Source organism: Canis lupus, chromosome 5 (genome assembly GCF_048164855.1).
Source record: "Canis lupus baileyi chromosome 5, mCanLup2.hap1, whole genome shotgun sequence".
NCBI classification, from domain to species: domain Eukaryota; kingdom Metazoa; phylum Chordata; class Mammalia; order Carnivora; family Canidae; genus Canis; species Canis lupus.
Window position 1 is genome coordinate 24,298,258 of NC_132842.1, and position 15,517 is coordinate 24,313,774.

The 15,517-nt window shown below is 50.0% G+C and overlaps 1 protein-coding gene across 3 annotated transcripts in view; it reads right to left on the reverse strand.

Annotated features, from left to right (window-relative positions):
* Positions 1–521: 521 nt before the first annotated feature.
* CAMK1D (calcium/calmodulin dependent protein kinase ID) overlaps positions 522–15,517 on the reverse strand; it is a 432,276-nt gene continuing 417,280 nt past the window's right edge. For 2 of the 3 annotated variants that reach the window (XM_072825817.1, XM_072825819.1), the window contains 3 exons: positions 10,270–10,357; positions 8,635–8,752; positions 522–6,255 (listed from right to left, as the gene is read on the reverse strand). In XM_072825817.1, coding sequence (XP_072681918.1) covers positions 6,137–6,255; positions 8,635–8,752; positions 10,270–10,357 — 325 coding nt within the window. In that variant the 3' untranslated portion in view covers positions 522–6,136. Of the gene's footprint in view, positions 6,256–8,630; positions 8,753–10,269; positions 10,358–15,517 lie in introns of all 3 variants that reach the window. The other variant, XM_072825818.1, reaches the window with a different exon arrangement.

Consider the following 15,517-nt stretch of genomic DNA (forward strand, 5'->3'; position numbering starts at 1 on the left):
GGCCACTTACTGTTTGGATTGGGGGAGTCGTCTGGTCATCAGACCTACTCCCCACAATATATTTGATGACCTGTGAAATGCTTGTCTCCCACCACCCCCAAGAGAAGGAAAGATAGCAGGCAGCCTTCTCTGCAGAACCAATCTTCCTTTGGGCCTGGAGAACTCCATAGCTGTGGGGTGCAAACCGATGGGTGTGGGTGGGAGCCTGCTCACCCTACTTAGAGAGGGGTTCCTCGAAATGAGCAATTCATGAAGGGAGCTCTCCTGTTGGGCAGGGTGGTAGACTGGGGGCACCTCGCACCTGCCCCAAAGCCAAGATGCGCCCACCCCTCCCTCTCCTGGCACTTTGGGCTCATCGGGCAGGTGACAGGAAATATTTTAGGGAACCTCATGAATTTCCAGGGAATCGGTTCAAACTCCCTGACTTCAAATCCAAACTTTGGAAAGAGGAGGAGAGAGTTGTTGGAACCACCTCCCGCCCCCAGTCCCGCTCTTGATGGAGGAAACAAACCGCATACCCCTGAAGGTGATTAATTGTCTTTATTGGAGGAAAACAAGAAGTCATCAATCTCATTATCATTATGATAGAAATCTTGATATGTGTACATGATTGTCAAGGCAGAGAATCATTTGCTACATAGGCCCATGAACAATTTTGCAGTGCTGCAAACCTATGTGGGTTAAACTTCTTGCAGAGTTTGTTACATGCATGGAATAAATGCACAGTTTCCCTTCTTTGGGACAAACGTGTTTTTATGGGACAATTGAACCAATCACAAGCCTCATAATAATAGACGCGGGGACATTCCTGGATTCGCCGGCTGTAAGCTTTTGGAAAACATGCTCACTCGCTGCTGGGAGGGCTCTGAGAAGTGACTAAGGCCAATTGAGAAATTGTTCCAATTTTTTTTTTCTGGACAGAACGTGCCTTTTCATGCCGTCCAACCCGAAAGTGGCACTAAGTGTTCTCTGAAACATGCCGCCCATCTTTGGAAACAAAGATGCTCTGCGGCCTCTCTGCTGTCATTGGCCAGCATGTCACACACTCCGACGCAAGGGCCTGGGAACGGGGGTGGCAGGCTTCTGTGTGTATGACCCATGTCCCAGCGAGCGACGCTCCTGTTCCTTCTTTTTCTCCCTGGAAAGCCCGGCTGCCAGCCCAGTCCCAGCCCCCAGGCCCCGAAATACAAGGCTGGCTCGAGCGCCTGGCAATCTCGCTCTGTCCAGATTAAGGTTTTCCTTTGAGGAGTAATTTATTGAGTGTTTGGGGCTTTGGAGTCCCCGGTGATGACTTATCTCTACGACTGAAGCCTCAAACACTCCTCTCGTTTTCTTTGTGTTGTTTTTGTTTTTGTTTTTCCTGTCCATAAGAAAATAAAATCACCTCTAAGTAAAATAATTCAGTAAGTAATCAGAAGACAAAAATCACTGTATGAGAAGTTCCCCCAAGGACCAAAAGGTTAAAAATAGATACGGCAAATGCAGAAGCGGCCACAGGACACGGGGTGAACGCGACAGCTCGTCCCTTTGGTGTAGAGATACGGACACCGAGAAGCCATTCCACACTTTGCTTTGTCCACGAAACCAGACCTGGCAGCCGCATGCTGTGGGGTTGGCTGCCAAATGCACGGTCTTCGGGTTTGCAGAAGCGGAGCCCCAGGCCCCCCAGAGCCAGAAGCGGACGGCGGCTCGGGCAGCAGGTGGCAGGGGGGCGACTTCACAGTGGGGCCGGGCTGCAGAGCCTGACACGCTGGGCCACGAGGAGGGTGCAGGGGCGGAAGGGGGGCGGCCCTCGGCCTTCCTTTCTCCTCCCCACCTGCTGGCCTCCGCAGCCGGCTCAGCTGCAGACTGGGTTCCTCGGTGTCTTCAGGAAACACCCCCCACCGCCCCTCCCCCAAGTGTAGGACTCTGTCCAGTTCACCTTTTCTATCTCAACACTTTCCATTCCGAAAACCAAAGGGCTGGAACGCTGGTTTGCAAATGTCAGGGACACCTGCAGCCCCAACCTAGGGCCAGGTGCCCCCCGCCCCCCACACCCCAAAAGAGTGGTGGGTCACATACAGGTATACACATCTTTCGTTGTCGTTGTGGCTGTTTGGAACAAACCGAACAGTGTTTGGTCTGGAATGTGTTTTAAGGAAAAGGCAAACGTTGCCGAGTCTGGGCAGAGGGAACGTGGACGTAGTTGACGGTCTCAGGAGAACATGCAACGGGCTCGGGCGCTGGTTGAAACAGAGGCCCTTCGTTTCATTGGCCAGAAGCGAGCGCGTGACCCTGGGAAGCAGTACATCTTATTTCTGTTTGCAAAATGGGAGGAGCTGCCCTCTGCCGGCCCTTGCTTTCCTTTCACGCATCAGAAGGAGACCTTGGGAGCCATGCAGGGTTGGGGAGCGTTGCCGGGGGAAGCACAGCAGTCACCCCAGATCTCTGTCCTCAGCCCCGGCGCCCTGATTCCCGTGTGGCTGCTCCAGGGCGAGAATCAGTGCAGGCCGAGGCTCAAGTACTGAGTTATCTCCGCTGGATACGGTCTTTGCTGTTTAAGATTGCTCTTAAAATGTCACATCCCATGGGGTCATCAGATGAAGCTGTCACTCCTCGAGAGAGAGAGAGGCTCAACCCCCTTTCAGGGGTGGGGGGCTGGTCCCTCGTGTTCCTGACCTTCATCCTGAAGGGGAGTTCCTCTCTCCCACCCACAGCCCATCTGGGATGTGTTGGACGCCAAGGTAGATAAACGAACAGGATGAGGTGAGTGCCGGGCAGGTCAACTGAGTCTGGGGGTCACGACATGATGATCCCTGTCATCAGACGGCCCTTGCTTCCTAAGTGCCGGAGCCTTGCCTGTTCAGCCCCAGCCTGCTGAGTTCCCTGAACATGACACTAGCAGCTGGTTGGAGAAAGGGACCCTCTCGAAGGCCAAAGGCTCCCGTGCAGGGAGGTGAAGCTGCTCCCCGCTCCCCAGCTGGGATTTCAGAAGCGACCGGAACCATTGCCATAGTCAAGAGCGCTAAGCCCTGGCAGCTTCTTAATTTTTCTGGCATGCTTTCTGCATAGCTCTTTTCTTTAAAAAGTAGACACGAAGGGGGATGTTATCCTTGCTGTTCTCTCATGGGGTCAGAGGCAGTGGGAGATGGGGACACCTGCCCGCTCCAGGGGCCACACGCTGCCCTGGAGCTGCGGTCAATCTATCTGGGCATCTTCTCCTTTTTGAAGAGTTTTCCGTGCTCATGTGTACTTCCCACAGGGACTCCCTGCCCCTCTTGGCTCCGGCTGCCTACACCCCATCCCAGTGCAATACCCCAGGCCCCGGAGTGCTCGCCGAGGGAGAGCAGTGAGCACTCCAGACTCCGGGGTACCCTGATTAGGAGCGATCAGCTGCTGCTCTGGGGGGGGCCCACGTGTGGGCTCACACTCTGCTTGCTTCAGTGCTCGCTTCGCCCATGGCCTCACCGAGGAGGTGCAAAGTGGGAAATGAGGGATAGGCAGCTGAGGGAGAGACCATTCGAGAACACAATTTCAACAGGTCATGTTCAAGTGAAAAAAATCATCTACTTGCTTTGAGAGGCTTAGGAGACCAGTGAGGAGCTTGGGGTCGAAAGGAAGCCCACGAGGGGGCCAGTGGCCGTCCCTGAGCCTTGGCCACACACTGGCTTCCACAGGGAGTGGAGGCCGGGGGCACATAGGAGATGCTCAGCTACTACTGGTGGGATCTGAAATCGGCGAGGGTCCTGGGGCCTGGCCACCCCCCTCGGCAGGTCTCAACAGAAGGCACATTCTGGGTTCTCTTGCCATGTGATGTGATAATAAAGCATAAATAATACCAAATGTGGTTGAAAGAGAACCTCGATCCTTTTGCCACAGAGGCTCTCTCAAAGAGCAAGAGTTCTTTCTCCTCTTCCTAAAACAATAGGAAATGACTGAAGTCTGGTGACTTTGAAACAGTATGGATTTGCCTGATGTCAAGTTCAACACAGTCGATGTTTGGCCTGAAAGCAGTCACCATCTCCTCACACGCTGTTGTCGAGACCCGGAGCGTTACAGGCCCAGCATGGCCAAGGGCTGACCAGACCCCAGAGGGGACGCTTGCAACGTGGCTCATCTTTGACCTGTTCTGCACTTGTCCTGTGAGACATACTTTCAAACTAATGGATTGGAACATGGACCCCAAATATCAGCTCTAGGGAATAATGTAGTCACCCGTCAGTGACTCTGGCTTCTAGGGTGCTCTCCCAATGCAGCACCTGGCTGCATCTAGCTCACAGGGCAAACAACTACTTTGACAACTATTCACGCACACGTGATAGGGACCACATTTGGGCAAATTACCAGCCCCTGTAACAGCTGATGGCTTGTTTTCTGATACTACAGAAACATGAATGTTCCATTGCACCTGTTAGTAAGCAACACCCTAACAAAGCCCCCCGGAGAGAGACGTCAGCTTTCTCAGATGCTCTTTAGAATCTCCATGCCATTTTCTTCTGCCTGTAAAGTTGTTGGGCCACAGGGACAGGTGGCCAGCCTGAGGCTGACGGTGCAAAATGCAGACTCCTGGTGTTGCATGGACAGGAGGGCCGAGGGAGGGCTTTTGCAAAGCTAGCATTTGGAGCCACCTGCATGCCTCTGCAAGGGAGCATCCCTGAAGCCTCCTACCCCCCAGAAGTGGTTTGCCTTGGGTTTCCCACCCACACATCTACGCACCACATGGACGCACAATGTGGCCAGTTCGCCCAGGACAGTGCCAGCTTTAGCAACAAGAGTCCTACACCCCAAGAAATTCTTCAGTCCCAGGCAAACCGGGCCCTTTTGTGACACCACCCTCACAGGTCTTTGGTTTTCAGATTGCCCTGGTCAGAAGGAGGGCTCCCAGGGCTGGCGGGGCCTGGCAGAGGCCGGCTCTGGCCCTCACCGTGGGGGCCGGTTGTCCCGCGTGCTCGGCAGGCCACCTCTCCCTCCCACCCCAGGTCAACGGACTCTCTCCCCAGGCCCCTGCCCTCGCCTCGCCTTGGTAGTAACACTCATAGAGGAACAGGGTAAAAATCTGCAGAAACGACTTCTGTGAGGTGGAGGCCATTTTAAGTGTTAAGATTAGAAATGCATTTTTAAAAAACAGAGAGGTTAACTTCAAAACTGCATAGCTGAGAGCCGAGCTTTCTGTGTCACCCTCGTGAGAAACAGGAGCTGTGCGGGGCATTCCCTTCGGACACACTGGTGGCTGGTTCCTTCTGGAAGGCAGGCTCTTAAATCTTTGCTGGGCATCTCCTTCACAGCAGGTAAAGACTCCTTAGGGTGAGCCTTCGTATCGGGGCAGCAGGCTCCTTTATTTCTGACCACTGGTGGGAGAAGGCCCCTGGGGTCTCCAGGTGGCCAGGGGGCTGCTGGAGGGGGTGGGTGCCGGCAAAGGTTTTCTGCAGGTTCCTTCCCAAGACGGGCCCTGGACATGAGACAGCCCCGAGGAACCGGGGAGTTGTTTTCTTAGAGGGCTGCTCCTCCAGGGAAGGAGAGAGAAGGAGGACAAATAGAAGTAAAGTGCACTCTTCGCCTTGGAGACAGATTCTTGATCCTCTTATTAGAATTTTAAAAAATACCTTTACATTCCTCTTGGTGGGGGGAGAGAAGAAAGAAAAACAAAACATCTCTTAAAGGTTAACATAAAACTCTACTACTGACAAGCCAAAGATACAGATCATGTGACTAAGTCTAGATCAGAAGGGCGTTATTTCTCAAAAGGTAAAAAATAAAACCCTAATGCGCAATATTTACCAATACTTAAATAATCCAGTTGAAACCTTGGTTTTTTTTTTTTTTTTTTTGTCATTAATGAAAAAATACAACATAGACGGTTACCCATACCAAGAAGAGCGGAAGTGACAGGGCTTGGGGGAGAGGACGAGGGAGGTCCGTTCCTGCAGAGCTTTTGCAAGATTCGTATGTACAGCACCAGATCCTATTACGCGTCAGCTCCCTTGAGTCAGTACAGTTTGTGAGAAATGAACACTTCAGAATTGCAGTATAAAATATGGCCATAAAAAACTTCTGTCTTCCAGTCCTGTGCAGGAAGGTGCACCATGCAAGGTGGGATCACTCTGGAGGGGCAGGTGGCGCTGGGGGCCCCCTGCCCTGGCCCTGCCTCCAGAGGCAGTCACTTGCTTCCAGAGTGCACTGTGGTCACAGTGGTGGGCCTCGGTCTCCGCTCCGACCCCACTCCAGAGACCCCCGAGGAAGAAGAAACAAGACTACAGAGTGTCGAGGGTACCAGACCTGCAGGGGGACAGCAGATACAGGGGTGCAGGGTCAAGGCTTCAGAAGATAACGTTTGCTTCCCCTTTCCCCTTTTGGGTTTGGAGCAGGGTTGGGGGGGTGGTGGTAAACTTTTATACACTTGACTCTAAATTTTTTCCTACCTGTAGGAAAATGTTTGCAATGGGTCCTTAAAATGCTTTCCTCTTAGACTCAACTCTTCCCTCCCATTCTCATAATATGATCATAACTGCTTTGTACCCAAAGATGACATGGTTTAGCCACCCTAACAGAACCAGGTGCCACTTACTACGTACTAGGCTTCAGGCTCGGTGTTGAATACATACTGTCGTTATAAGAACTGCTGTCACACATGAAGAGAAATCTCACAGAGGAAGACATAGACATGGCCAACATGCACATGAGAAAATGCTCTGCATCACTTGCCATCAGGGAAATACAAATCAAAACCACAATGAGATACCACCTCACACCAGTGAGAATGGGGAAAATTAACAAGGCAGGAAACCACAAATGTTGGAGAGGATGTGGAGAGAGGGGAACCCTCTTGCACTGTTGGTGGGAATGTGAACTGGTGCAGCCACTCTGGAAAATTGTGTGGAGGTTCCTCAAAGAGTTCAAAATAGACCTGCCCTATGACCCAGCAATTGCACTGCTGGGGATTTACCCCAAAGATTCAGATGCAATGAAACGCAGGGACACCTGCACCCCGATGTTTATAGCAGCAATGTCTGCAATAGCCAAACTGTGGAAGGAGCCTCGGTGTCCATCGAAAGATGAATGGATAAAGAAGCTGTGGTCTATGTATACAATGGAATATTCCTCAGCCAGAAACGACAAATACCCACCATTTGCTTCGACGTGGATGGAACTGGAGGGTATTATGCTGAGTGAAGTAAGTCAGTCGGAGAAGGACAAACAGTGTATGGTCTCATTCATTTGGGGAATATAAATAATAGTGAAAGGAATATAAGGGAAGGGAGAAGAAATGTGTGGGAAATATCAGAAAGGGAGACAGAACATAAAGACTCCTAACTCTGGGAAACGAACTAGGGGTGGTGGAAGGGGAGGAGGGCGGGGGGTGGGGGTGAGTGGGTCACGGGCACTGAGGGGGGCACTTGACAGGATGAGCACTGGGTGTTATTCTGTATGTTGGTAAATTGAACACCAATAAAAAATTAATTTATTAAAAAAAAAAAGAACTGCTGTCACAACAGCTCCATGAATAGAGATGTGAAGAATAAAGAAAGAATATGATCCCCCTCCTGACCCCCGTGTGGTATGTAGTCTGTACTCCTGGCTAAGAAGCGTCTGTGACACAGAGCGACTGCAGTGGGAAATCCCCTGTTCCTCCTGTTCCAGCAGCCCTGGCCTAGAAAAAGCCCTCATAGGCTGCACTGTCATGCTCCCCAAGGGCATGTGTTGGCATCAGAAAATCCTGATGTGGGATGAAGCCCCTACAGCTCGGCCTGGTAGTGCATTTGCCTGTGACCTTGGGAGGCCCCCACATAGGGAGATCCAATATACGTGGGTGTACCACAGGGCACAGTTGGGCCAGGGGATGCTCATGGAGATTTCTTGGGAAAATTTAAGGGCTCACATTCCTGGATGAGACAGGAAGACTATTTAGACAGGGACTATTGGTTACCTTTTCCGAGGGTAATGGGATGAAATGTGATGCCCAGTGTGAGACCAAACGCCTCAATGATCAAGGAGATGAGGGCCAATGGGACCATCAAAGCAACTGCTCTGAAGTGGACAAGAGCCACTGGGGCGGCCTAATGTGGGATTAAGATAAATATACTAGGGGGTGGTGGGGAGTGGGGGAGGGAAAAGTAAGTGTGAGTGTGAGCGTGCCCTCAAAGACTTAACAGTCCACGCAAAGATGAGGGACCGTCTAATATTCTTACTATTATCGGACTCCACAGCCAATGCACGTCATCTGCTTCAGCCCCAGTGATCACCATCCTCATCAAAAAAGCCAGATATTAAAACCCATTGAGATCAGGCTGTCATGAGCCTCCGCCATCGCTTCCTCAACCCCTAAGAAGGATGCACGGCGAGGAGCAAACCTCAGGGGAAGGAGACAGATCGGAAAGTGTCTGGGCTTTTGTCCAGACAGACATGGCCAGGCCGGGCCCGGAGCCACACATTTCTCATCTAAAAATGAGAATAATGAGGCCCACTATTGTGTGAATATCCAATAATTAAACGTCTAGCAGAGATTCTTTCAAATTAAACAATGTCCCAGGGTTGGCAGGGACGTTACACGACATGAAGTACCAAACACGGGGTGCTCGCAGACGTGGGTTCCCGCCTCCCCACCCTAGCGGGGCCTGAAATGCCAGTTGAAAAGTTCAGTCCTTGCTACATACGCACAATCTTTTTGGCTGGCCAAGCTGAGGCTGCTGGAAACACTTGCATTTGAACTGTCCAGGCTGCTGCCGAGATGGAGCTTCCTCATATGCCTCACGACGGCCGTGGCATTAAATGCTTGCTGAAATTTAAGAAAGGGGAGAATCAGACAACACAGTCTGGCCAATTCAGAAAAGACTCAGAGTCGTGTCCTGTCATTTCTCCCGTTACCCGGAGCATTTCAGACTTCTCAGAGCCTTCTCACACAATCCCTTAGAGGGGATGCTCGTCTTGCCCCTTCTTCCAAAATGACAGGGATTTTGTGTCCAGGCGCCTCCTCCCCCCATGGAGATGTATTTTGGAGATTTAAACAGATACTCTTCTCTTCTGATTCTAGTACACATCTAGAATAAATGTAAACCAATTCTCTCCGTCACTTAAGAGAAGTGCCTTTTAGAATCAAAGGCATATTGTAAAAAGACCGTATCCAAAATGGTACTTTTTGATGATGTTTTCAGTAGTTTTAATTTTCCTGCTATTGGTGCGAGTGTGCTGATTGTAGGTCCGTGGAATTAATTTTGTTTCTGTACAGTGTCTCCTGGCAACACAGCCAGCTCTTAACTTACGCACACTGATTAGAACCTAGGGTTTAGACTCTCCTAAACAGGGTTTCCCTGGGTGCCCCCCGCCACCCCTTTCATATCTTTAACAGAAGTCAACTAATCAAAGTTCTAGCAAAAGAAAGGCAGACAACAGGAATTATGTTCCTAAGAAACAGCCTCTGAGTAAGAGCCGCCACTATTGCTATTTTTTTTTTTCAAGACAGTGTGGTACTGGCACAAAAACTGACACATAGATCAATGGAACAGAACAGAGACTCCAGAAGTGGACCCTCAACTTTATGGTCAACTAATATTCGACAAAGGAGGAAAGACTATCCACTGGAAGAAAGACAGTCTCTTCAATAAATGGTGCTGGGAAAATTGGACATCCACATGCAGAAGAATGAAACTAGACCATTCTCTTACACCATACACCAAAATAAACTCAAAATGGATGAAAGATCTAAATATGAGACAAGATTCCATCAAAATCCTAGAGGAGAACACAGGCAACACCCTTTTTGAACTTGGCCACAGTAACTTCTTGCAAGATACATCCATGAAGGCCAGAGAAACAAAAGCAAAAATGAATTGTTGGGACTTCATGAAGGTAAGAAGCTTCTGCACAGCAAAAGAAACAGTCCACACAACTAAAAGGCAACCTACAGAATGGGAGAAGATATTTGTAAATGACGTATCAGATAAAGGGCTAGTTTCCAAGATCTATAAAGAACTTATTAAACTCAACAGCAAAGAAACAAACAATCCAATCATGAAATGGGCAAAAGACATGAGCTATTGCTATTTTGAATCACAGAGGGGGAATGTTAAATCGCGGACTTTACCCCTCCCACACCACGACACCCCCTGAGGCTTCATCATTATTGGTTTTAAAATTAGCAAGATTTTCTGGGTGAGGTTCTGGGGACTGTCATCAGACCTGGGGGACAGTGAGTGTTAGAAATAATAACGCTCCAACCACAGGCAAGTGTCATGGGAGGGGTTTTCAGTTCACCCCGGATTAATTAAATCTCAAGAATAAAGACTCAAGACTTACTCTCCACTTGCTCTTGGCAAAGTTCTTGCGGATCTGGGCACTGACCGACTCGTGGATGTTTTTGTTGAGGGCGGTGTCACCAGCGATCCTGAAACAGAGGCAGAGATGCTTCTTTTAAAGAGTTTCTTGGGTGGAGGCGGGGTGCCCAGACCCTGAGTCCCCTACTGCTTTCCCAGGAAAGCCTCCATCATGTGCCCATCTGGAGGTTTACTGAGAGGGTGGCTTGCCCTTGCCCTTCTAGGCTGCGTGGCTCTTGTCTGAACACACATAACCGGCCACCACCATGCTCAAAGTCCTGTCCCCCCCCCTTTTTTTTAAGATTTTATTTATTCATGAGACACACACACACACACACAGAGAGAGAGAGAGAGAGAGAGAGACAGGCAGAGGGAGAAGCAGGCTCCATGCAGGGAGCCTGATGTGGGACTTGATCCCAAGTCTCCAGGATCAAGCCCTGGGCTGAAGGCGGCACTAAGCTGCTGAGCCACTGGGCTGCCCTCCTGTCCCCTTCTACACTCGCCACCCTCCCAGGAATTTGTTGACCTCTCTGCTTGGTTCCCACTTATTTCCTTTTGCCTGCAATTCCTACAACCTCAGAAGCCACAAGGTCACCTGAACCCAGTTTCCCTTCCCTCTCCCTCCCCACCTGCTCTCTACCAGTAGCGCTTCCCCTCCGAGTTCCCACATGTGTTCCCTGCCACCAAATCCCTATCTACCAAATCCCTACCCGGGGCCACCTTCCCAGCTTCCTCCTGCTCCAGGCTCCTCCTCTCTGCTCTCTCTGCCCATTGCTCCATGGCCCTGCTCACACCCTGGGGCCCAGAGCATCCTTCTGGCTCCATCTAGGAGAACTAAGCTCTGCGGCGCTCTCTTTGCCCACACCTGGCGCCCCCTCACCTCCTCTATGCTCAGTGAGAAGGCACGCAGCCTCAGCTCACCCCTGCTTGGCAAATCTTCTTCCCTTGCATTTCCTTGGAAAATTCTCAGAACTGCCAGGACCAAATCCACTCTGCACTCTGCTGAGTCCCTGATATCACAGGGCATTAATTACTGTCTGTTCTATAGCCTTCTGTCGGCAGGGGAGAAGTGGGTTTGCTCTTCACCTCTGTCCTTAGAAACTACTTACAAATTACCCTCCTCGTCCTATTGTTTCCTCCTTCATTTTTTTCACATATATCTAAAAAAATTTTTTATTAGAGTTCAATTTGCCAACATTTAGCGTAACACCCAGTGCTCATCCCTCCAAGTGCTCCCCTCAGTGCCCATCACCCAGTCACTCCAACGCCCCGCCCACCTCCCCTTCCACCACCCCTTGTTCATTTCCCAGAGTTAGGGGGTCTCTCATGTTTTGTCACCCTCACTGATATCTTCACTCATCTTCTCTCCTTTCCCTTTATTCCCTTTCACTAATTTTTATATTCCCCAAATGAATGAGACCACATAATGTTTGTCCTTTTCCGATTGACTTATTTCACTCAGCATCATACCCTCCAGTTCCATCCACGTCGAAGCAAATGGGGGTATTTGTCGTTTCTAATGGCTGAGGAATATTCCATTGTATACATAAACCACATCTTCTTTATCCATGCATCTTTCAATGGGCACCGAGGCGCCTTCCACAGCTTGGCTATTGTGGACATTGTTCCTATAAACATCGGGGTGCAGGTGTCCTGGCGTTTCACTGCATCTGTATCTTTGGGGTAAATCCCCAGCAGTGCAATTGCTGGGTCGTAGGGCAGGTCTATTTTTAACTCTTTGAGGAACCTCCACACAATTTTCCAGAGTGGCTGCACCAGTTCACATTCCCACCAACAGTGTAAGAGGGTTCCCCTTTCTCCACATCCTCTCCAGCATTTGTTTCCTGCCTTGTTAATGTTCCCCATTCTCACTGGTGTGAGGTGGTATCTCATTGTGGTTTTGATTTGTATTTCCCTGATGGCAAATGATGCGGAGCATTTTCTCATGTGCTTCTTGGCCATGTCTATGTCTTCCTCTGTGAGATTTCTGTTCATGTCTTTTGCCCATTTCAGGGTTGGATTGTTTGTTTCTTTGCTGTTGAGTTCAATAAGTTCTTTATAGATCTTGGAAACTAGCCCTTTATCTGATATGTCATTTGCAAATATCTTCTCCCATTCTGTAGAGGTTGTCTTTTAGTTGTGTGGACTGTTTCTTTTGCTGTGCAGAAGCTTCTTATCTTGATGAAGTCCCAATAATTGATTTTTGCTTTTGTTTCTCTTGCCTTCGTGGATGTATCTTGCAAAAAGTTGCTGTGGCCAAGTTCAAAGGGTATTGCCCGTGTTCTCCTCTAGGATTTTGATGGAATCTTGTCTCACATTTAGATCTTTCATCCATTTTGAGTTTATTTTGGTGTGTGGTGTAAGAGAATGGTCTAGTTTCATTCTTCTGCATGTGGATGTCCAATTTTCCTACCTCCTTCAGCTTTATCATAGGTAGATACCCCTACGCCCATCTCACACTTCCCTCCTCTCTCTCGGCTCACAATCTCCAGTCCCATTGGTCACCTGGAGGTCCTTTGCAGCTCATTCTTCTCCCACACATCCCTTTCAATCTCAACACCATCCCTCCGCTACATTGAACCACCTGGCCTTCCCCGCTCCATCCCCCCAGTTTCAGAGGAAGCTGTGTTTGCTCTCATTCTCTTCTGCACTTAGAACCTTCCATGTCTTCCCTTTCTTTTAACAACTATTAGATTCTAGGTCGGTACCTGATACCAAAATAATTTTTTTGCATCTTGGAAAGTTAAGGGACAGATAGATGTCAGGAACACTGACCGTCCTTTCTGGCTGGAAGGTAGACCCAAAACAGCCTGGACGCCTCACACTACAATGCACAAGCATTTCAGGACACGAAGGGAACAAGCTTAGGGCTTGTTCAGACAAGAAATCATCCCTGAGCAAAAAGTATGTCCCCACCTACCCAGCCCTTCACTTGAGAACTGAAAACATGGTTGATGACCTGGACCTTTAGTCTGTGCCAGGCTGGGCCTATGTTTGGAATGCAGTCTGATATTCCCAGCTAAAAGCAACCCCTGCCCCTCCCACCATAGACTCTGGTCTTTCCTCCAGCAGGGCTGGAAATACTTAGTCAAGAGGACACTCAGAAACTAACTCAAGGGAACCAGGTTTCCATTTCCAACAACTGTCAGTCGCCCCCTTTCCCCAGACACACACTAATGAAATAGAATACTGGGCAAATCCATTTGAAACAAGGGGGACGAGGTTAGGGGACTGCAGACATCTTCATTGGGCTTTTCCTTCTAGATAATTCATCTGAGTGTTTCCTCTTGCACCGTTTGAAAAAGCTACAGCCTCAGAATAGAAGGCCAATTCCAACTCATCGGTGGCCAGCACCTTCTTGGAAACAAGCAGGCACAAGTGGTAGAAGTCTGGGGTTCCTCGGGCTGAGCAGCACCGCAGGGCAGAGCTGTGCTCCAAAGCAAACAGCCCAGCGAGGGGGGCAGGGAGACTCCCTTCTCTGTGGGTTAGCATGGGCTGAGATGCAAGGAAAATGCAAACTTCCAATTATTTTAGGAATGTTCCGTGCTCACTTCCCACCGTGCTGGGGAGTGCTGTGGCTGAGGAGGACCCAGCAGGGCAGACGTGGCCCAGAGGCTCCCGTGAGGCCCTCTCCTTGGAGAGATGTGGCCCTCTTGGCCCATGACAGCACACCATCTTCCTCAAACGGGCACTGTCCTGGGAATGCCTGCTGCTGCTCACGAGCCAGAGAGTTTATAACGACAACGTAGGACACTCGCGATGCTCGGTGCTACTAGCTTCAGCTTATTCATCAACAACACTGGTGGCGCGGGATGTTAGGATTGGAAGGGACTCCGGTTTTGCCTCGATGGTCCTAGGAATTGAGCAATGCCTCTGATACGGCAGAATTTCCTTATAAATCCGTATATACACACATGCAAATAGCTATGGACACCCATGTTCTATTCTTGTGTCCTTTGCTTTCCTTTTTTTGTTCCTTTTTAAGTAATCTTTACACCCAACATGGGGCTTGAACTCACAACCCCAAGATCGAGTCGCACACTCTACCAACTGAGCCAGCCAGGTGCCCATCCGCTTTCCTGTCTTAACCCCTTGCTAACAACACAGATGGCATTCACAGAGACTGCACTTTGTAAGGTCTTGCCTCCTTCTCCACACGCAAGTCATCAAACTCCTCTCTCCTTGCCTTCTGCTGTTTTGTACTTAGTCTGCTGTATCTCCACAGCTCTGAGTTTGCATTTACCTAGCCACTTGCTCAAGACAGGCTTGGTGATGCCTGGGTGACCCCCAGGACGGGGTCTCCCAGACTCCTAGTGGGCTGCTTCCCGATTCCTGTGGTCAACTGTGGCTCAGCTGGCTGGAGCCCAGGAGAGGGGAGGGGTCTCAGCGAACACTGAGGAGGGGGCTGCAGATGCCATCCAGCCTGGCCAATACACCATGTCTCCCCAGGTGGGCACACTGCCAAGTGTCTTCGCCTGGAGCATGGAAGCCTGGGAATCATCACGTTGGTTTCCTTGTCAGGGTAACTAGAGACTGAGATTCAGAGCAATCTGAACCAGACAAACAAACCTCATCAGGGTGCTTCCCTTAAGAGGGATGGGCTTCCAGCCTGCCACTTGCCAGACCCTACTCTTTGGCTGGCAGGGGGCAGGCTGTTGGCTCCTTACCATGCACCACCATGAGAAGGCAAAGCCTCAAGTGAGAGAGGCACAGGAAACATCTGGCAAGATGGGCTGATGGTCCTCTATATGGACAGTTTTTTTTAAAAAAATTTATTTATTTATTTGAGAGTGAGAGCAATAGAGCAAGAGTACAGAAGTACAGGGAGAAGCGGACTCTGAGATCATGATCTGAGCTGAAGGCAGACCCTCAATCCACTGAGCCACCCAGGCGCTCCCCACACATGGACAGCTTTGAAAGGAGCCCTGTCCTGTCTGGAGTAGTCTGTTTTGAGGCCAAGGTAAGGGGTCTGTGGCTTCCTGAGGCCGTCCAGGCTCCAGGTAGCCTTGATTGAGTTGGAGGAGCAAGTGCAGAGTAAGAGATCATGTCCTCTGGATATAATCGATGTGCCCAGAGCACAGCTTCTAGAACAGTGCTGCTGAGAAGCTGAGCTTCACCAGAGTAATCACTCCACTTTCTGCTAGATCTCTGTCGAACCCGTGCTCTTGGCCCAGGCAGTTTGACATAAGAGAAACAAGGATATCACAAATGCAGGCAGTGGGGCATTTCAA